Source organism: Aristolochia californica, unplaced genomic scaffold (genome assembly GCF_029961685.1).
Source record: "Aristolochia californica isolate CCGP_79_NKW_82.1479 unplaced genomic scaffold, dmAriCali1.0.hap1 SCAF_13, whole genome shotgun sequence".
Lineage (NCBI taxonomy): Eukaryota > Viridiplantae > Streptophyta > Magnoliopsida > Piperales > Aristolochiaceae > Aristolochia > Aristolochia californica.
In genome coordinates this window covers 2,863,047-2,884,791 of record NW_027181804.1, presented here as the reverse complement: position 1 = coordinate 2,884,791, position 21,745 = coordinate 2,863,047, and the positions used below count along the sequence as shown (strand labels likewise).

Here is a 21,745-nt window from a genome sequence, read left to right as displayed (position 1 = left end):
TGGACCAGTTGGGTGGTTGAAACCTGCTACTAGAGTGTGATCAGATTATGAACCAAATGTGAATTCGCAAACATCTCTCTCAAAGTGAATTTAGTTAAATACACAACATGGTCGTCATTCTTCCACAAGAAATGACATACAGCGGTTGTTCTGGGTGAGGATTTCCGTTTCTTTCTCAACAATGAGTGTGGAGAAGCCGGATGATGAAGACAGAAGACAGAGCAACAAGCACCACCATAGAGCATAACCCTTAGGTCTCTAACCATGTCATGCTGCCAACGATCAAATACTTGCTTGGTAGATCACCCAGACATGGTGCAAGAAATTGGATCTTCTTCCTGTCACATTCCAAATAGTTTCACAACTGGTAGCAGCATAATTCAGGAGAACAAATATGCAACCTTAGTAGAAGAACATGAATGCTAACCATTCATCTGGCATGAATTGTAAACCTAAATTTTCTCAAGTAGATGACTTAAACAATTCAGGATACTTAAAGTCTATGCTACAATCAGTAGGCAAACCAAGTCAATTTTTATATTGTCTACTTATCCAACAGTCAGTGATGACCTACTGGAAATCTTTGATAAATGTCTAGGATCAGTGAGATGTATGCCAGGGAAAGAACTGAAATATCATACCTCTGGATATCAATTTCGGTGACATATATAAATCCAGCGACGTTACTGCAACGAAAGGCACAAAACTGTTAAAAACTCTTTTGAAGTAGCATGTGATCCAACCATTTGATGACTTGATAACATCAAAAGGTGCAGTTTATGTGTCTGAGACAGACAGAGCAGTCATTCAAATGACAAGGATTAGATGTCCTACAACTTTATTACTGGAGATAAATTCATCAAGTACAGGAAACTGGTAAAATATTCACCTTTAAGGAACTAGACAAACTTCATTCGTACCTGACAAAGGATCATTGTGCTCCTAACAAATAGAAATGTGAACAGGATCCCAAAACCTATTTATGCACATGCCCTTTTCACAGGGCCTATCATAACTGCTTTACCAGGTTAAATAGACTCCCAGAAAAGGATTTCAGTGGATGTCCACTGTTAAGTTACAAACAGAAAACTCAAATTTTGGAAGAGAAAAAATACATTGCCCTCGGTTTACCTGGTGATAATTTGATCAGGTTCCTTGGCATATGAAACAGCAAGAACCGAACGTAGTAGGTCATGATTTATGTTCACATGGACCAGTCGTGTTGGATCAGCTGCAGGCTCTGCACCAATAGGAAGTGCTGAACGAGGTGCTTGTGGACCACCACCAATTCGATATACAAACAGATCAGAAAAATTTGCTGTATTAGAATGTGGAGAAAGATCATTCACAAGGCCATAAAAGTATTCCTGCAGGAAGGCCCATGTCAATGTGGCAGCCAGACAATTTTAGTTAATTGTGCACATAGATAAATAAATGCATATGATTCAGAAATTAAAAGTATATCCTGTTGTCCATAGAGAGGTAAAGTACATTCCTTGGAAATCTTATAAAAAAGTTAAGGTGTCTTGTATAAAATAAAAAATGTGAACATATAAATTTTGTGACAATTAACATCAAAATGCAAAGCAAAAAAATAATCTAACATAATAAACAACATAAATGCTTACCAAACAAAAACAAACCTATTCTTAAAGTTGAGCGTTCAATTAAACAATTACATACACAAGTCAGTAGCTGGAGTCAAGCATCAAGACTTCACATTCATGTTCATGACAACATCACAGCACAGTCAGACATACAACAAAGACACAATGAAGCCAAATTTAGAAAGAAAAGAAAAACATGCAGGACTGCCACAGTTGCTGATGCACCAGAAACCTTAAGTACTAGGGTTGATCGGTGCATAAAACAAACATCCTAACCACTCACCTGGGAGAACATTGATTTTTTTTTTGGAGGGAGGAACCAGGAGATCATTAATTTTACAACTAATAGCCTAAGAAAATACTTTGATTCATTCAATAGATGTATAGATCGTCCTAGAAGTCTGGTCATACTCAATGGGTGCTCCAGCCTCAGCTTTGGTCATAAAAATCATAAATATCAAGATCAGAAACATTAAACTAAGGTGCATAAGAGCTAAAAAACACCACATGCAACTATGTGTAAACCGTGTTGAAGAGAAGTTTAAAGAATCATGGTCAGAAACTTTAATCTAAGGTGCATAAGAGCTCAAAATCACCACATGCAACTATGCTTAAACCGTGTTGAAGAGAAGTTTGAAGAATCATGGTCAGAAACTTTAATCTAAGGTGCATATGAGCGAAAAATCACCACATGCAACTATCGTCAACCCTGTTGAAGAGAAGTTTGCAGAAGTCACTTATATCAGAGAGAAAGAGAGGGAATAGCAGCAGCAGCAGCAGCAAATGAAATGTAGTAACATTAAATAAAAAGAGCATCTGGATATCCACATTTCAGGACAATTAGATTATACAAAGTGTTATCTGCACATTGATCAAACTCAATACAAAATACATTCCATAAACATGTGCCTACAGCTGTTCATTTGATGAGACCCAGGAATTGACAATCTTCATACCCTTATTCTAAAACTTCTAGCCTTCTGTCTGATCTTTGGATTCCTTGACACAACCCCTCCTGATTTGTGAAGTTTCACAACATCCACATTTGACTTCCCTTTCAGTACATCTTTTAACATGCTATAAAGTTTCTCCTGCAGAGTTTCACAGACAAACAAATAGAAGCAGAATGTACATCACTATCATTTTGAGGTCTCACTATATCGTTCATACAAAACACACCAGTTCCATCATTCTCAAATAAACTTAAACAGCTACCTAGCTGTCACAGAAAGCAACTTTAGTTTGGATAATCAACCAGAGAAAACGATATAAGCTTAGAAATACCTGACCCAATACCAACACTACATCAGCATTTAGTGCTTCAATTGAATGGAGGAGCAACTGCCACCAAAACATAGAAATAGATAGAGTTAGTCTTAAATGCATGAAAACCAAAAAGTGTCTAGTCATTGTGAAAGCTTTCCCCGAAGAACCTTTTTTTTCAATGGCAATCAAACTTAATCCAATAATTTGTTTTTAATATGCCAACAATTAAATTTGGCATTAAGCAAGCTGAAGCTTCATCAATATCCGCAGAAAGAAACCTATGAACTATTTTTTGCAGGTTGGGGTTCTATTTAAAACTACTGACAAGTGCATGCATCGAGTACTTTGAAAAGAGTTGTTGAAGAACAAATATGGAAGAATCTTATGTGAATCTTATGGAAAAGAGTCTCATAGGAAGAAGATTCAATCAAGGAGAAATTTTAGTATTATCAGACTTCTACTTTGTTATAGTTGTTTAATTCTTATAGAACTTATCGTTTAAGAGTTTTTCTTTGGGTGTAACTAGAATATAGGTAGTTAAATTTAACTCAGTTTTTTATGTATTGTTTTTATTATAAATAGAGGCCTAGTGTACTTGATTTATAACAGTAAATAATTTTTTTTTCTTCTCCAGGAATTCAACATGGTATCAGAGGCAGGTTATTTGAGTTTACTCAGTCAACCCACAAAAACAATGTGTTTATTTTCATTCTTAGTGCATGTTTTTCCTTGGTGTTTGTACCTTCATACTACACTTTCCATATTGTAAATTATATATTGCAAAAAGATTTGTAGTCTAGTTCCCAATACAAAAAGAATTTTGTCAAACTGAGTTTTCTACAAAGAGAAGTTGGCATAAGAAGCAACAAAAGTCAAGCAATAGAAAGGAGTTGTGTAGCAGTGAAAGCTTCATTTTTTTTAGACATTTTGTACCATACAAAACGAGACGGAAACTTTTATAGATAATTATATCTCAAAAGAAAGTTTTGTGCGTCTATTATCTATCCCAATAAACAGTTTCTCAATCTAATTTATCTAGAGAGAGATATAAACATCAGAAGACTCAAAGGTCAGGTTGGAAACATGTTGCTTGTGGAAATCCGAATTTTATGTTTTTTCCTCAAGATAAGTCTATGTTTTCCAATTCTGGTTGTTTATCCTTTGAGTACATAAATTCTAGGCTCCAAAGTTTTCTTTTTTAATTGCATGCCTCATCAATTTACAAGCATGCACATCATAGTATTTTCTTCTCCATCAAAATTTTGTTTTGCATATACCATATAGCAAGCATGCAAGCTAAAGTTTCTTTTTTTCTCTCCAGCCATTACCTTCGGTTTTATGTCATAAACTCACTTCTATATGGACAAAAATTCCTTTGAAATTTTATCTTTAATAAACCTTTTGGTTGGACAAAGTAACTGGTCTCCCACATGAAACCCTAAATTAGGGTTTGAGGTTGTTTCAAAAGAGAAACAAGGGAAAAGAAAGGGCCTATTTTTCTATCTTATTTTAATAACTTGTTGTCATTGATTCTTAGACTAAGCAAGTTCTCTTATTCAACTCCCTTTACTACCTTTATGCGTCCTTGAGCTTTCCCCAAAGCTTTCCATTTTTTTGGTTAGTTGTGGTAAACATTTTACTCTCACTTAATGTTAATTCATTCCTTTAAGAAGAATCTCAACAACATAATTATAAGTGTTTTATCCGTTTTTTTCATGTGTCAAGACTTGTCACTCTCATTAATCTATTGATTTGATGAGTGCCTCCTTATTTGGAAGTATAAGTGCTGCATTGTGCGCCTCCTTCCATCTAAAGTATGATTGTTGCTCTTTTTTTTACCTGCGTCATTGAGTCCATGTAAAACTTCTAGTATTTCTTCAATTTGTCATTATTTCTCATCACTTCAGACCAATGCATATAAATCCACTACCTGAAAAAAAAGGAGTGCGCCTAATATCCAGCATGAGTCAAGTCTTTTAATTCACCCAACTGGTGATTTTGCATGAGTTATCCTTAAATTATAAGTAGACTTTTTTTCCTAAAATTGGGCCTTTTCCATCTTTGAACTTGAGCAGAGTTTTTTTTCAGACTTTGACATTTTTTTACTGGTGTATGGAGTTTTATCGTTCAGTTAGGAGTGATTTTTCTTCTCCCATATTTCTTTTGTCCAAGTTGGGTCTTTACATCTTTTTTATCTCCAACTTAAGGGGAGGGAATAGACATAGAAATACAAGAAAGAGGTATTTTATTCCACATGTTGCAGTAAATTTTATGTGACTAGAATATCTAATTAAAAGGGAGAACAAGATTGCGAATTTTTCAACCAAAGAAGTTTGAAGACCAAAAAATTTTTTCTTTGTAAGCAGAAGTTACAAACTCTTAGTTAAGAGGGAGTGTTAAAGAACAAATATGGAAGAATTTTACATGGCTCTCATAGAAAATAGTTTCAAAGGAAGAAGGTTCAACCAAGAAGGAATATTAGTATTATTGGACTTCTACTTTGTTAGAGTTATTTAATTATTTTAGGATTTATCTTTTAAGAGTTGTACTTTAGGTGTAACTAGGGTATGGGTAAATTCAACTCAATTTCTATGTGTTTTCTCTATCATAAATAGAGATGCAATGTACTTAATTTACAATAGACAATGAATTATTTTCTTCTTCAAAAATTCAACAAGAGTAAATTATACATCTTAGTTCAATTTGTGTTCATTCACCAAATACAGCTTTTTGTCCAGGCAAAATGCCTTATGGCTGAACTACAATGTTCACCAACGGAACCAAACAAAGCATTTAGAAAACAGATTCACAATTTTGCCATTTGTGTACAATGAGAAAATCATAAATTACTTAGATGAAGCCTCTAAAGACAAACCTCATAACCAACACCTTCTACCCATCCCATGGTGTTGATCACCATTCCTGCAGCTCGAGATTCAGCATTACCAGCAAATTGCCTTTCCAAGGTTCTAGCAAGCTCCTTGACAAGCACTTTGTATAATTCTGCATTTGCACTGCCACATGCCACATTTAGAGCCGCCTTTTAAGGATCATAACCTAATTTAATATATCCCTTTAAACAGATTTTACTTGCCAATCTTTGATAAACTCATTGGTGGAGAAAAAAGGAACCAATCCTAGGTGAAAACTATAAAAAGAAAAAGATCATTACATCCATCAAGAATAGTCCCACCTGGATTCAGGATAATAAAAACTTTCTGTTTATATCTAGAGTTAGGTCCCTTAACTTTGGCTAGTCATTTATGAATGGTTCTCAACCCAACTTAAACAAAATCAAAACAAAAGAAGGTTACCTTGGTGTCACATGCCCAAAGAAATAAACGATGGGCATTTCAAGTGGTATGCCTTCCACTGGATCTATGGGCATTTCAATTGGAGTGGCCGCAATACACCCCGGAATAGTAATAGACCCCTGACCAATATCCAAATCAACATAGGTCGGTTTCCAGTTCTGTTTAGCAGCCCAGCTGAGAAGCATTTTTGACAAGCTACTTTTTCCACAATCTGTAGGGCCTACAACAATAACCCTTGGGCCCTGAACCAGAACCACCAGCATGGTTTGAGATTCAAATACAAAAAGATAAAAAGTCCAACACAAAGCAATGAAATTTCAAAAATACCAGAAGGAACAAGCAATGAGAATCAGATGAAAACAATGACAATAACATCAGAACCTTCTTATTTGGTCAATGTGAAGCTACCTTTTCAAAAGATTTGAATTCGAGTGACAAAACAATGAGAGAAGCATCACCAACTAAGGTGCCTTCATGTTCAAATTATTAAACATATAAAGAAATATGCCTTAACAAAAACCCTCAGAATAGTTTGTAAAATAAAAAATAATAAAAAGATTCTTCAATTAATTTCATTGACACGTACATTTACTGTAGTTTGTGATAGAATCAGAACCGAACAATTAGATAAAGAAGAAGAAATTGAAATCCAAACAAAAGGAAAAAAATTCAAAGAAAGAGAGAATTAAGAAGAAATCCCCCCCCCCCCCCCCTGATGTGGGTTACAGACCCTGTTTCAGCTTTTATAAAAGCACAAGCTATGATTTTAAAGATAATATTTACACTTAAGCACTATAGTTGGCAGAAAGAATTTTAGATTGCATCTCACTGCTCATAGAAACAGAAACTCATGCCACAGGATGTTCATTCCAACTCATGTGGAAAAACACTTCTCCAGAAAATAAATCAAGAACAACAAATAAGAAATACTGGGGGATAAGCATCGAACATAAAAACTACCCAAGAACACAGAATATGACGCAGAGGCAATACCTGAGAAGAATCATTGTCGTTGTTTGATCCTTTAGCACGTGCTCGTCTCGCATCCAGTATGGCATGTACATTGACATAGCTTACCATCGGAGTCTAATGAAGGCATTCAGAAAGCACCCAAACGATTTCATAAGCAAATTACAGAAGATGTCCATACCTGCATGCGTCATGAAAATATGCGCATTTTGTCACAACAACCTCAATGTATCATACCTCATCTGCAACATACTCCACTTCACTAGTTCCATTTACTTCAATTGTGGCACCGTTCCAAGTAAAAATCTGAAACAAAATTTTGAAAAGGAGTAAATACAAAATCTAGGAAGGCACGAAAATTGCACAAGAAAGAAAAAAAAACTTGGGTAGTCTTATGAGTTAATTATACAGTGAAAAAAGACGAGATTTTTTCAGTTCTCGATTAATGATCACGCCAAAAGAGATGCAGCAAACTGTAAAAAAAAAAAAAAAAAAAAGATATGCAGCAAACATAGTCATTGAGTTCCAACACTTCTCTATCCAATCTCCTCGGATAATTGAATTGGTTTTCTACGCATAGGAAACCATCAGGGATCGTCGTTGCAAAAGAGATAACTTCGCCCCAGCGTTAATGTCAGAAAGGCTGTCACAAACTTTAGGTAATCCGTTTTCACCGAAAAGAAAAAAATCCGACTCTGAGAGAGAGAGAGAGAGAGAAAGAGAAAGAGAAGGTTACAGGCTACTTACAGCGAATTTGAGCCGAGGGGGGAAATCGAGCCAGTTCTCGGGAGGTAGTTCGGTGCCGAAGATTTCAGCAGTGCCTGAGAGAAGACGGAGACGCAAGGATGTCTCTTCGCCCACTTCGATTCTCAGTTCGCTTTCCTTCGCAAGCTTGAACTGCCGCGAAGGAGAAGCAGAAGCCATTGAGCCTCTTCCTGTAAAATTGAACAAATTGACGCGAAGCAAACACCCGCTCTTCAAAACTGAACTAGAGTCAGACGGACTCTGGACAGTGTTATCAGATGTCTACGTCGGTGAACCAGGGCAGAAGGATCAGCCGAGACCAGCGTCCACGAACTGGTTTTCCCGGGGACGGAATACCTCCTCACGAGGCTTACGGCACCGCCCAAAGGGAGTGCTCTCAGCTGATCTCCAGGTACTGACGGCACAGTCCCGACTTGTTTCTCGGCGAGGGAGACGGCGAGGAGGAAGATGACGAGGTTCTTCGGGAACGAATGGAATGCGATCCTTCCCGCCTTCACTGTCTATTTATAGTTAGGAATATTATTACATAGCAGCCCACCGGCCCAAAACAATCCCATCCAGCCCATTATACCCTATCTAATTACCCTTTGTACAAAATATAATACACAACAAGTATTAACATAAATTCTACCTAATATACATCCTAAGATACGGTAACATCCCCGCTCAAATTGAAGTTAGTGAGTCAACCAGCAACAATTTGCCAACCAAAAATTATGTCAGGGTTGAGAAATGCTTTGGTGAAGGCATTAGCCACTTGAACATCCAAAGAAATGTACGGAAGAGATATTACCCGGTGTTCCAAAATATCGCGAATAGAGTGACAGTCAACCTCAATGTGCTTGGTGTGCTCATGGAAAACAGGGTTGGGCGTAATCTGAATAGCACTCGTATTATCCGCATAAAGTGATGTAGGTGAGGTCTGAGGAAACTGGAGCTCAATAATAAGGCTGCAGAGCCAAATAACTTCAGAACATGCAGTAGACATGGCTCGATACTCAGCCTCGATGGATGACTTGGACACCCGATCTTGTTTCTTATATTTCCAAGAAATCAGTGCATCTCCTAAAAACATATACCAGCCTGTAGTAAAGCGACGTGTATCGAGGCATCCTGCCCAATCAGCATCACTGTATGCAACCAATCGTAGTGTGGAACCTTAAGAAAGAATAATCCACAAGTAGGGGTGGCTTCGATTCATCATCCATCAAGCTCGAGCCGAGCTCGAGTACCGAAATCAGCTCATTTACCTTAACGAGCTGAGCTCGACCGAAGCCAGATTCGGTTCGTCGGCACTCGAGCCGGCTCGAAGTGAGTCGGATAGGTATAGATCGGTATCGGGATCGCGAACGAGCAGGGGAGCGGGAGCGGGATCGAGAGTGAGGGGGGGGGGGGGGGGGGGGGGGGGGGGGGAACGAGCAGGGGAGCGGGAGCGGGATCGAGAGTGAGGGGGGGGGGGAGGAAGGAATTTTTCCTCCCCCCTCATCACCGCCCACCCCTCCCATCGGTTGTTGTCGCTACCTCTACCGCCGTCGCAGCTGTTCGCCGGCCGTCTCTACCGCCATCGCAAGTGCTCGTCAGCCGCCTATGTGGCCGTCCGTTAGATTTCTTCCTCTCCTCGCCGTCACCTCAGTTTCCGTCGCCGCCGCTTCCATCACCGCCGCCGCCTCCGTCATAACCGTCATCCCCGACGATAGGACCTCCCCGGTGCCGTAACCCCCTTCCCTCCGCGACGTCTCGACGGAAAACCAGAACAGGGGAGAAATAATCTCCCCCCTCCCTCACGCGAAGATGATCAAAAACTTTTTCCTCTAGAAAAAATTAAAAATAAATTTTATAGAAATAATTTTCTATAAACTATTAGTCTCTCATTTTTTTAAACATTTTTCTAATTGAATTTTTTTATTAAAAATCATATAATTTTCTAAGTAAGATTTTTCGTACCAAGATGGGGAAGAAAACTGTATAGAAAATTTTTCCTCCCCCCTCATCACCGCCCACCCCTCCCATCGGTTGTTGTCGCTACCTCTACCGCCGTCGCAGCTGTTCGCCGGCCGTCTCTACCGCCATCGCAAGTGCTCGTCGGCCGCTTATGTGGCCGTCCGTTAGATTTCTTCCTCTCCTCGCCGTCACCTCAGTTTTCGTCGTCGCCGCCGCTTCCATCACCGCCGCCTCCTCCGTCATAACCGTCATCCCCGACGATAGGACCTCCCCGGCGCCGTAACCCCCTTCCCTCCGCGACGTCTCGACGGAAAACCAGAACAGGGGAGAAATAATCTCCCCCCTCCCTCACGCGAAGATGATCAAAAACTTTTTCCTCTAGAAAAAATTAAAAATAAATTTTATAGAAATAATTTTCTATAAACTATTAGTCTCTCATTTTTTTAAACATTTTTCTAATTAAATTTTTTTATTAAAAATCATATAATTTTCTAAGTAAGATTTTTCGTACCAAGATGGGGAAGAAAACTGTATAGAAAATTTTTGAATAAGTATTTAACAGTTGATGTTGTAATAATTTTAGCATGAAGCAATTTCATTGCAATTTTGTGTTTGATAATTTATTTAATTAAAATTTTATCGATAAGTATAATAATATATTAGATTGATTATTAATTTTTATTTATTTCCCTAGAAGAGACAATAAAAGGTCCATTTAACTTTCCTAACAAAATTTTAAAATATTCCCTGTAATTTTCTAATAAGTCACTAATAGTAATAAGATTTTATTTAAAGGGTTTTTTGGGAATATGTATCATAGGAAAAATATTTTTAGTTTTTCCAATAATATAAATTTTTATCTAGGGGCACTAAGGAGGCCATAATAAATTATGGCCAGATTAAAAAATTACAAAACAAGCTAGATAACAATTGAAGTAAAAAATATTAATATTGGTGCATTTTAATCCATTATTGAAATTCAATCCTGAACATCCCCTATCATTATATTTTTTTTAAAATGTATGCATAATTTTATATATAATTTATTCAAAGCCACCCCTACGTGTGAGATCATAAACAAGGAAAAAAAAACTCTTTGTCTCTTCCTCATGGCTCTTAAATAAATTGAAAAGATATTTTAGTAGAAATACGTTTCTAGAGACTATTAGTGGTTTTTTCAATAAATGTTGAAAAGACATTTTTAATAGAAATATAAGGACCATTAGTGCCTCATGTTTTTTCAAAATATTTTTGTAATTATAAATTCTTTTTTAAAAAATCATATAATTTTCTAAGTAAGATTTTCTTGCCAATATGGGTTAGAAAACCATATAGAAAAATTTTGAATAAGTATTTGACAATTGATGATATAATACTTTGAGCATGAGGCAATTTTCATAGCAATTTTGTGTTTGACATTTTATGTGATTAAAAATTTATCGATAAGTATAATAATATATTAGATTAATTATTATTTTTTATTTATTTCCTTAAAAAAAGCAATAAGAGGTCCATTTAACTTTCCTAGGAAAAATTTAAAATACTTCTTGTAATTTTCTAGTAAGTCTGTAATAGTAATAGGATTTTATTTAAAGGATTTATAATTTTTATTTGGGTGATTGTAAATTGATAGTGATATTTTATTTAATTTTGGTGTGTTTGATTATTGTATGGAGTTTATTTATAATGTTATGCAGTGTATAGAGTGTTTAAACTATTTTATGGAGTGTATAAACAATTTCATGAATTGTTTATGGAATGTATAGACAATTTTATGGAGTGTTTATGCAGGTATTATGTATATTGATTATGCCCAATTTTAAGTAGAAGTCATGCCGAATTTTATACAAGTATTATATATATATAGATTATGCTCAATTTTAAGTAGAAGTTATGCCCAATCTTATACACATATTATAAATATAAGTTATGCCCAATTTTAAGTAAAATGTATGCATAATTTTATATACATTTTATTCGATATATATTTTTTGAAAAGTTTTAAATGTATGTTGAGGCTCGAGCTCGGTTCGAACTCATTGGGCTCGAGCTCGATAACAATTTTAGGCTCGAGACGAGGCTCGGCTCGAAGCTCGACTCAAAATATTTAAATCAAGCTCGGCTCGAACATAAGCAGGTTCGGGCTCGGCTCGGCTCGATGCCACCCCTATCCACGAGTAGGAGAACCGCGCAGATAACAGATGTTGCCCCGAATTGCCGCAAGATGAAGGTGTCGAGGACATGATATAAACTGACTGACCTGATGAATAGCATATAAGATGTTCGGGCGAGTAGTGATCAAGTATATGAGACTCCCAACCAGTCGTCGATAAATAGTAGGATCATCAAGAAGAGTCCTTCATCTTTCCTGTATTTGACATTGACCTCCATAGGAGTAGCAACTGGAGATGTGTCCTCCAATCCAGCTAGAGTAATAAGATCTTGAATATACTTATGTTGGTGTGAAAAAATACCGTTGGGTCGATATTGTACCTCCAGCCCTAAGAAGTACGTGAGTTGTCCAAGTTCCTTCATATGAAAGGTGGCATACAACACCTATTGAAGCTTGGTAATCAGGCCAGAGTTAGTGCCAGTAATGATGATGTCATCCAAACCAAGAGAATGACCATGCCCACGACAGACTTATGATATAAGAGAGATGAATCATACTGACTCTGTGTAAACTTGTATAGAATAAATATGTCGTGAAACTTCTCAAACCAAGCCCAAAAAGCTTGCTTAAGCCCATATAGAGGACGACGTAGCTTGCAAACATTATCAGGAGAGGAGGTAGTTATACCCGAGGGAAACTTCATGTAGATATCTTCCAGTAGGTTACCATGTAGAAAGGTATTCTTCACATCCATCTGATGCAATGGCTAGGACTGAGAGACTACAATGGTTAATATAGTGCGAACGGTGGTCATCTTAGCAACTGATGCAAATGTTTCCTCATAATCAATCTCATATTCCTGCTTATTCCCCAGGGCCACAAGGCGGGCTTTGTACCGATCCAACGATCCATTTGAATGCAGTTTGACAAAGAATACCCACTTACTCCTAAGAGGCCGAATAGCAGGGGGGTAAGTCACAATGTCCCAAGTGTGATTCTCCTCTAGCGCTTTTAGTTTTGTTTGCATTGCCTTTTGCCAACACTCATGTGTCATAGCATGTTTGTAGCAAGAGGGAATGGAAATAGAGGACAAGGTAGCTACAAATGATACAGGGAGGGGAGGGAAACCATACGTATCAGGTGGGCAAGAAGGACAAGTAGATCTGCGAAGAGTGATGGGGGCAGGAGCAGAGAGACGATCAGGAGAAAGCGCCAGGTCGGCATCGGGAGGGGGCAACAATGAAGTGGGGCGAGACTCATCAAAGCGCGGCAGACTAGACAAAGATGCAGATGGCAGTGTAACTTGAGATGGAAATAAATATTGATTTTTAAAGAATACCACATTCCGAGAAACACGGACTCGACACGCTTGGGGATCATAGCAAACATACCCTTTTTGAGAAATGGCATATCCAAGAAATGCACACATAACTTATTGGGTTGTGAGTTTATGTCGTTCATGATAAAGGAGATGCACAAAACAAACACAACTGAACGTCCGAAGATCAGTGTATGATGGAGAATAACAAAATAACTTAACGAATGGAGAGACATGATGCAAGGTAGGAGAGGGCAGGCGGTTGATTAAATAAACTGAGGTAGAGAGTGTTTCACACCAAAAACGGGGAGGAATGGATGATTCAAGTAGAAGGGTGCGGACCATATCAAGAAGGTGACGATTTTTCGGTTCAGCAACCCCATTTTGTTGCGGTGTTGAGGGACAAGAACGCTAAGAAATAATGCATTTGCTCTGAAGAAAATCCTGGAATTCAGTAGACATGTACTCGCCTCCAGAGTCAGAGCGCAGTACTTTAATGTGAGTAGAGAATTGTATTTCAAGAAGCGCAAAAAACCTTTTAAATACGACTAAAACTTCACACTTAACCCGTAAAAAGTAAACCCAAGTAAACAAACTAAAATCATCAATAAAAGTAACAAAGTACTTATATTGCGCATGTGAGACAACAGGAGCAATTCCCCAGACATCACTATTAACAATATCAAAACAGTGGGAGGCATGCGAGGCATGACGAGGAAACAGTAAAACTTTACTTTTGCTAAGTTTACATGATGGACAGTCAAAAAAAATATCAAGAGAGGTGCATTTTTTACTACCTAATAAACCAGATTTAAACAATGTACGAAGAACATCAGAGTTTGGGTGGCCTAGACGTCTATACCACATCTTAGTGCCAAAGCCAACAACATTACATGCAAAAGAAAATACAGGAGTATGCGGAATAATAGTGGATAGAAAGACTTTAAGGGGAAAGACCCTTCCCACTTTAGGCCCCTTTCGTGATCTCCTTACCCGACACTTGATCCTGCACAACACAACCAAAGCGAGATAACTAAATATTACAATTTTTATCAACCAATTGACTAACAGACAGAAGATTTGTATATAGGTCAGGAGACACAAAGACATCAGCTAAGGAGGGGGAGAGATCACCAACAGCACTGATAGGCAGAGAGCTGCCATCAGCAGTGTTGATGTGCAGGTTTCCATCATACTTTCTTACGTTAGACAGAGACACTACATTATTGGTCATATGGTTAGAAGCACCGAAATCAAAATACCATGACTGAGTAGAGATTTTCTGCTTACTTGAGAGACCAAAGTAGAAAAACATATATGATCATTTGTTGTACCATACCAGGGATAAGTGTGTTCGAACTTGCAGGTGCCAGAGGAATAGGAATTGTAGTAGCTGGGATGACAGTCAGCAATGCTGCAGAATTAGAAGTACTAGTCGAGGTATGATAAGTTGTATTCTTATTCTTTTTAGGGCGAGTAGGGCAAATTGCGATGAGATGACCCAACTTCTTACAGTAGTTACAAGACTTCTTGGGGCATTCCCGAGCAAAGTGACCATATTCTTTGCAGTGGAAGCACTGAACAAAACTCATGTCCCGACCCTTATTTTTCCCTTGTGTTGCATAGGCCACAGGAGCACGTATATCAGCCTGGACTCGATGTTCCATGTCGGCCTGAGTTGCAATGCGCTGCTTCTCCCTAAGGAGTTCACTCAAACAAGCATCCAGAGACAGCACTGGATGATGATTCATCAGATGTGACCGAGCAATCTCAAATTCTGGACAGAGCTTCATCAAGAACCGATCCCTCTTATTGGTTTCGTGTACGGATTGCACTGTAGAGAGAACAACAACTGGGACGCTCTCATAAACAATATCAGTATAGTCATCCCAGTCATCCCACAGATTTTGAAAGCCCGATAAATATTCTTCAATGGAACGGCTACCTTGCGTGAAATTTGTCATTTCATATTCGAGTTGAAACTGTCGGGCCATGTTGTTTTGATGATAAACCTTGTGGAGGTAATTCCACATATCCGTTGCAGTTTTGTAGGGCCTCAAATTAAGGACAAGATGAGGCTCAATGGATCCAAGTATCCAGGTCATGATTCTAGCATTGTGGTCCATTTTGACAACGCTTCAACCTCGCGAAGTATCGATCACACCCATCAATATGACCCCATAAATATTTTCCTATGACAAATAATCAGAAATGAAATGCCCAGGTACTGTAGTTCTTACCCTTGAACCGTAAGAGAGAAATCTAACTTGTTCGTTGACATGATACCTGCTGAAAATTCCAGGTTTGCTCCTAAGGCTGCCAAAATTCCAGTTTTGTCCCCACAATATCATAAATTCCAGATCTGTCCCCACAATATAAGAAATTTCAGATCTGCCCCCACGATTTCAGAAATTTCAGTTTTGTCCCCACAATATCAGAAATTCCAGAAACCACCTTATGCAAATAAAATCATCCCATACATTACGTAAATAATATCAACCCACCTGGCCGTTCACCTTCCCGGCAAGGATTCATCGTCTTGCTCCTCTGAGCTCGGTCAGAGGTTTCCGACCACTCCTCTGAGCTCGGTCAGAGGTTTACGACCACTCCTCTGAGCTTGGACGGAGGTTTCCGACCTCTCCTGAGATCTCCAACCGACCTCTGAATCGTCGGACAGCGGCTCATCAGAATGAAAATCTTCGGACGGGAACTCGTCGGCAAGGATCCGTCGTCTCGCTCCTCTGAGCTCGGACGGAGGTTTTCGACCTCTCCTGAGATCTCCAACCCACCTCTGAGTCGTCGGACAGTGGCTAGTCAGACAGAAGTTCTTTGGGCGGGAACTCGTCAGACGGAGATGGCTTTACCACTAATCTTAACCACCAAGTTCTTATACCATGCTATCAGATGTCAACGTCAGTGAACTAGGGCTGAAGGATAAGCCGAGACCAGCGTCCACGAATTGGTTTTCCCGAGGACGGAACACCTCGTCACGAGGCTTACGACACCGCCCAAACAGAGAACTCTTAGCTCTGATGTTGGTGTGACGGAACCACCACGATCTCCAGGGACTGACGTCACAGTCCCGACAGAGAGCTTCACGCTCTCTTGTTTCTCGGCGAGGGAGATGGCGAGGAGGAAGATGAAGAGGTTCTTCGGGAATGAATGGAATGCCATCCTTCCCACCTTCATTGTCTATTTATACTTAGGTCTTGGGAATATTATTACATAGCAGCCCATGGGCCTAAAACAATCCCACCCAGCCCACTAAGCCCTATCTAATTACCCTAATTAAATATCATCTAATTTTTTCTTTAATTATTTATATAAGTTTTAGAGGAAGTCCTATACTCACTTTGGTCATCCATCAAAAGATAGTTGGGTCTCAATCAATATAGTGATAACAGTGAGAATTTAAAAAAAAAAAAAAACTAAAATTTAAAAAATTCATAATCTCTACCTTCATTGCTTTCCTAGCCCTGTTAAAAGAAATGGAAGTAGCTTTGCTTGAGAGATCCAGTGATCGAACACAGAAGAGGAATTATATTAACCAGAGGGCATAGCCTGTAGTCCCATTACTGCCCTCGTTCAAATTCTCCCGCTTCCCTATATATGTTATCAGTATGAATACCCGCATTTCTGCCGTCAGGATTCAGGAGTTCCAAGTTGAAAAACCAGCTGAAAACGTGATGAAGGGCTGCCGGAAGAAGAGTGAACCTCCGGTTGACCGAGACGAGGAAGCCGGAGCGGCCCAGTCGGAGGAAGTGGAGGAGCAAGAAGGGGATGATGGAGGCGGTGAAGGTGAAGTGGCGGCGACTGAGGTCGAGCTGCCGAAGCTAGCTGAAGGCTTTTACGAGATTGAGGAAATTCGGAGAAAGAGAATCCGCAAGGTAAACGGATTAAAAGTAGTGCTGTTTTATGGTTTTCTGGACATTTGCCTGTGTTTCAGTTTGTTTCAATTGCTGATTTGTTGCCGTTTATCTTGTGGTTGTGCTTTGGATGCCCAATAGGGGAAGACTCAATATCTCATCAAATGGTAGGTACACTAAAACCCTAGTCTCTACTAGTGTCTTTCTTCAATTTCCTCGTTGAGGTATGAAATGCGGTTTGCTGGGACAGGCGTGGGTGGCCCGAGAGCGCTAACACATGGGAACCTTATGAGAATCTTAAATCCTGTATAGATGTTATTGAGGCTTTCGAAGAAAGGTATTCATGGTTCTTTTACTCACCCATCCATCCGATGTTTTTCCCACCTTCATGGTCATTTTCTCGTGCCCGGTGAATGGAAGAATGACATTTCCTTTGTTCTGCACTCTGAAGCGTCGGTTCCAAATCCACTCGCAAACGCAAGCGCAAGCTTGGTGGTCCTCACGTTCTATCCAAAAGGAAACGCGGTACTCCCAAACCAGAAGCAGCTGGAGAGAGGGTATCTACCGAGGGAAAACCAGCTTCTACTGAGGAAGAGAAAGTGAGCCCAGCTGAGGTGGCTACAGAGAATGATGATGAACACCAATCCAATCAACAACCACCAGGAGGAGGTAATGCTTCCCAGGCGAATAATGGTGACATTTCCATTCTTCTACCTGAAACTAGGCCTTCCGAAGAAGATGGATCTTCTGCAGATGGGGGTCTGCAGCGTGAAACAGTTCAAAGTGGTCGTTTTACTGGAGCTAGAAAGAGGAAATCTGGTTCAGTGAGAAGGTTCGTACAGGATTCAGCCTCTAGTGATCCTGATGGTACAGCCCCAAGTGCTTCTATGAAGACAGTGAACGGGAAACATGACAATTTGGGATTAGTAGACGGTGAATCATTTAGCCGGGAATCGGGAGATCAGAGTAACATGTTCGAAGGCACACCTAGTACTCCTTACGTTACTAAGATTATCAAAACTATTGGATATGCTGCTTCCATCACCAATGACGTTCAAGATGTGTTTGTAACATTTATGGCTTTGAGGTCAGTTTGATGATGAACAACCCCATTTTGCATCACATTCATTTCTGGGTTTTCTTTTTTCTCTTTTTGTTCTGTTATCAATTTTGTGTAGCATTAGTATGATTGGGTGCTTATATTTAATTCACTAGCTTTTGACTGCCATGATTGTATGCGAACTTGAGAAGTGAAAATTGTCTGTTCAGTTTACTGAAGGTGGTGTTTTAGCTGCCCTCTTACTGAATTTATTGAGTAAGTCCAGAATGTGTCAATGTTAATTCGAGAAGAAGACAAAAGAGCAGAGGATGTAAGTGTTCTTACTAGGGGAGTTTTCCAGTCATATGCTAAGAGAGTGGAGGACCTTTTGGTCACAGGTTTTGGTTTCAATATGATCAGCAATACTATCCGATTTGAGAAAGTGTATATTAGTGAAACAGATGGTTTTGGATCATGATATTTGTAAACTAGTGGCATTTCCTATGGCCTGTGTTCTGCTAAACCCATGTCTGGTCAGTCCATACAATGTGAACTGGTAAGCCATGCCCGAGCTTCTACTGGGTTGGTTAGGAGAGGTTTGCCAATTTCTGTCTCAAAGCTGAATATGCCCAGTGAAAGGACTCTGAACATTTGAAGTGGTGGAGCATAAGTAGATGCTGGAATTGCAATAGTCCTTGAGTTGAATTTTTTAGACGAGTCTACCTGTCAACTGGACCAGAAGGAAAACGTATTTCAGCCACTGGGTGACTGACCTCTTGGGATCAAACCTCATGAGAATGCATTTTGATCTACATGGTCTGTGGTCCTTCACCGTGACGCTTTGATCACTTTTTTGAAACAACTCATGTGTTGGTATTGACCAGAATAGAGATTCATTTCCTTTGCCAACTTTCAATCTCCTTCATTTTCTCTAAAGCCTTAGTTATCTGTTGCAATAGAGACGGTCCTATTAATGTCTCAATTTGTTAAGGAATAGTCCCACATGGATTAGTGAAATTAAATATCTTGAGTTTATTAGTGGACAAAAGAGGTTTCCTGGCTAGTCATTTTGGGATAGGCCTTAGACCCAACTTTATATTGTATCAGAGCAAGTACTCGTATGTGGGCATTCCACCTAAATTATCCACATGCCTATACATGAGGGCCTCCACCCAAATTATTCACGTGCTTACACGTGAGGGGGAGTGTTAAAGAATAGTCCCACATGGATTAGTGAGATCAAAGATCTTGAGTTTATTAGTGGGCAGAAGAGGTTTCCTAAGTGGCTAGTAATTTTGGGATAGGCCTTGGACCTAATTTAACATAATTAAATCACAAAGACAAACAAAAAAGAATAAAAGTAACTTACATGACCTGTCAAGATCTGAACAGTTCACTCCCGTGTTTCTTCTGCTGATGCCCAACCCCAACATCATTGAATAAGGTTTTGATGGTGGTGATGTTCATCATTTTTTTTTATAACAAATATTGTAGTTTAGTTATTCCAACTGAGCTTCTGATAGATGTCTTGATATTACTTGAAACACTAATGTATCCAAGTATGCTGTCTAAACATTTTATTGCTCTATTTTTCTTTCTGCAAAACTTCTCTACTGCAAGTTTTAAAGTATTTCATTTACCATTTTAAATTTTGTTTGGAAATTCTTTAGAATGAGGTTATAAACTAAGTGTTACACTGTTGAAAAGGAACCCTTGAGCAATGTATTTATCTCATGAAGAGATCAACATTCTTCTCAAATTTCAATGAAAGATAATAGAATTAGTTCCAACCATTTCTTGCTGAGAGTTTCTGGGTTATTCTCCTCACTTTTTCTCTTGAGTTAACCTTTTGACAGAACTTATTAGAAATTGTCACTTGCTGTACCATTCCTTTAGATTTTTGGTATCAACCAGTCAATCATTGCGGTATTTCAAAATATTCCTTAAGTCTGTGTAATTTTCTGATTAGAGGATTAAGAGGGACAAATTGGTGTCTTCCTCATGAAAAGTATCTGTGTGCTGGAGAATAGTCATCACAAATGTGGGTCTGGGAAATGATTAAGCAAATTAGTTACAAGCAACCACCCAATTGCAGACACCATGAAATTTTTAGTGGGTCTCCTTCAGTTGTTTTATCAACTAGTTCAACTTGAAGTGAGATCCTTGTCTTTTGGCTCTTTTTGCATTTCTCGGACTTTTTTAAAACTTGATGAACTTGTGGCAGCTATAGCAATCGTAAGTTTCACTTGTATATTGTACTACGAGTGTATCTTCTGTCCCGTTATGAATCTTCAGTGTAGTACATTTTGGAGTTCTTGCCAAAAGAATAGCTTCAAGTTCCTTCTTACGATGAAAATTTGAATCCATCTTTTTGGTGAAGTTGTTGTTACTGGTTCTTTTCATTTCTTAGTCAAATGTTGTAGAATTCTTTGGTATGGTGATATATTTCCAGTATTAGCCAAGTGTTGCTTATAATTTCATTCCAGAACTTATTTTCTACCAAGGGGATAGACTTTGTTACTGTTAATTTTTAGTGAAGGATTTTTTCTTGTTGGATCCTTTTGGTTTTTTCAAAAGGGTTTGCTTGTTCTTATATGCTTTATAGATGACTTGTCATCAAATTGCATGTGATTATTTCTGACTCTTATGTACCTCTTCCCGCCATCCACAGGTCCGACGGGAAAGAAGTGGCAGTGGATAACAAGTATTTAAAGACTAACTGTCCACAGCTGGTATGCCCCCATTTGCTTTGGTCAGACACTTAGTCTGGTGCTATCAACTTCAAATCCTCCAAAAAACTAAATTTTTTAATCACTTACATTGCAGTTGATTAGCTTCTATGAGCAGCACCTTCGCTATAGTCCGACATGAGAAGACCGCGATATATGATGGATGGGTGTGATTTATTGCAGTAAAATCTTTGTTGCCTTTTGGTATACTTTGCAATTCCTCTTAGTGGGAAGAGTTTAGGTTTAGTGCCTAGGGAAGGATCCTTTTTGCTTCAGGTATAGAATTTTGTTGTCCACTACTTACTAACAGAGCCTCCATCTCCTAACCTTTGTATGATTTGTACCTTTTGGGATCTAACATGATTGCCATGAAAGTCTGACGGACGGATGTATATTGTCTTTTAAAGAAACAAAAAAATGCTAATTTTATTTTATAATATATTTTTTACTTACTTGAAACTCAGTCTTGGCCTGTTTTATGTGGCTTCCAGTCAAGGTATAGCAACCTGAACTCATGTCTCAGGACCCCGCTCTAGTGAAATTTGTGTTGGGTCATCTCTATCAAATTACTTTTCCCAAATCCAGAGGTTGAACTCAGGATGAGTTGAGGGAATCTTGCAGGAAATACAAGACTTGCCCCCTTCGAAAGCTGGTCTGATCTGGCCAGTCACTCGAGCCTTTTTGAAGGAAATGTTGTTTCTTTCATCCACCTTTCTTTTGATTTAACAGAGCTTTTATTAGGGTTAATATGTGTGAGCCTGAGGATTCTTCTCTGTGGAGTTCATGTATTCTTTTTGTTCTCCCCATCGATGTCAGTG

General features: G+C 38.8%; 2 protein-coding genes across 2 annotated transcripts; one reads left to right on the top strand and one right to left on the bottom strand.

Annotated features, from left to right (window-relative positions):
* Positions 1 to 28: 28 nt before the first annotated feature.
* LOC137948060 (protein CLP1 homolog) lies at positions 29 to 8,378 on the bottom strand. The gene is made up of 10 exons (XM_068793981.1): positions 7,904 to 8,378; positions 7,394 to 7,462; positions 7,181 to 7,273; positions 6,188 to 6,429; positions 5,749 to 5,887; positions 2,892 to 2,948; positions 2,564 to 2,698; positions 1,132 to 1,367; positions 642 to 686; positions 29 to 338 (listed from the first exon to the last, which is right to left on the bottom strand). The coding sequence occupies exons 1-10, from the start codon at positions 8,078 to 8,080 to the stop codon at positions 251 to 253; spliced, it is 1,281 nt and encodes a 426-aa protein (XP_068650082.1). The 5' UTR covers positions 8,081 to 8,378; the 3' UTR covers positions 29 to 250.
* Positions 8,379 to 16,839: 8,461 nt separating this feature from the next.
* Positions 16,840 to 21,363, top strand: LOC137948905 (chromo domain-containing protein LHP1-like). Its single transcript, XM_068795119.1, has 6 exons — positions 16,840 to 17,180; positions 17,301 to 17,326; positions 17,410 to 17,496; positions 17,611 to 18,246; positions 20,870 to 20,930; positions 21,025 to 21,363. Exons 1-6 carry the CDS (start codon positions 16,914 to 16,916, stop codon positions 21,067 to 21,069), a joined length of 1,122 nt encoding a protein of 373 aa, XP_068651220.1. The 5' UTR covers positions 16,840 to 16,913; the 3' UTR covers positions 21,070 to 21,363.
* Positions 21,364 to 21,745: the final 382 nt, after the last annotated feature.

Bases quoted from the DNA above. Each gene is read 5' to 3' on its own strand.
- LOC137948905 (XM_068795119.1), top strand. From the start codon at position 16,914: ATGAATACCCGCATTTCTGCCGTCAGGATTCAGGAGTTCCAAGTTGAA. The intron at 17,497-17,610 runs GTATTCATGGTT...TGCACTCTGAAG, and splicing joins ATTGAGGCTTTCGAAGAAAG to CGTCGGTTCCAAATCCACTC. The intron at 20,931-21,024 runs GTATGCCCCCAT...CTTACATTGCAG, and splicing joins AGACTAACTGTCCACAGCTG to TTGATTAGCTTCTATGAGCA.
- LOC137948060 (XM_068793981.1), bottom strand. From the start codon at position 8,080: ATGGCTTCTGCTTCTCCTTCGCGGCAGTTCAAGCTTGCGAAGGAAAGC. The intron at 2,949-5,748 runs GTTTGTCTTTAG...TTTTGGTGGCAG, and splicing joins TAGAAGGTGTTGGTTATGAG to TTGCTCCTCCATTCAATTGA. The intron at 1,368-2,563 runs GTATGAAGATTG...GCCTTCCTGCAG, and splicing joins CTAGAAGTTTTAGAATAAGG to GAATACTTTTATGGCCTTGT.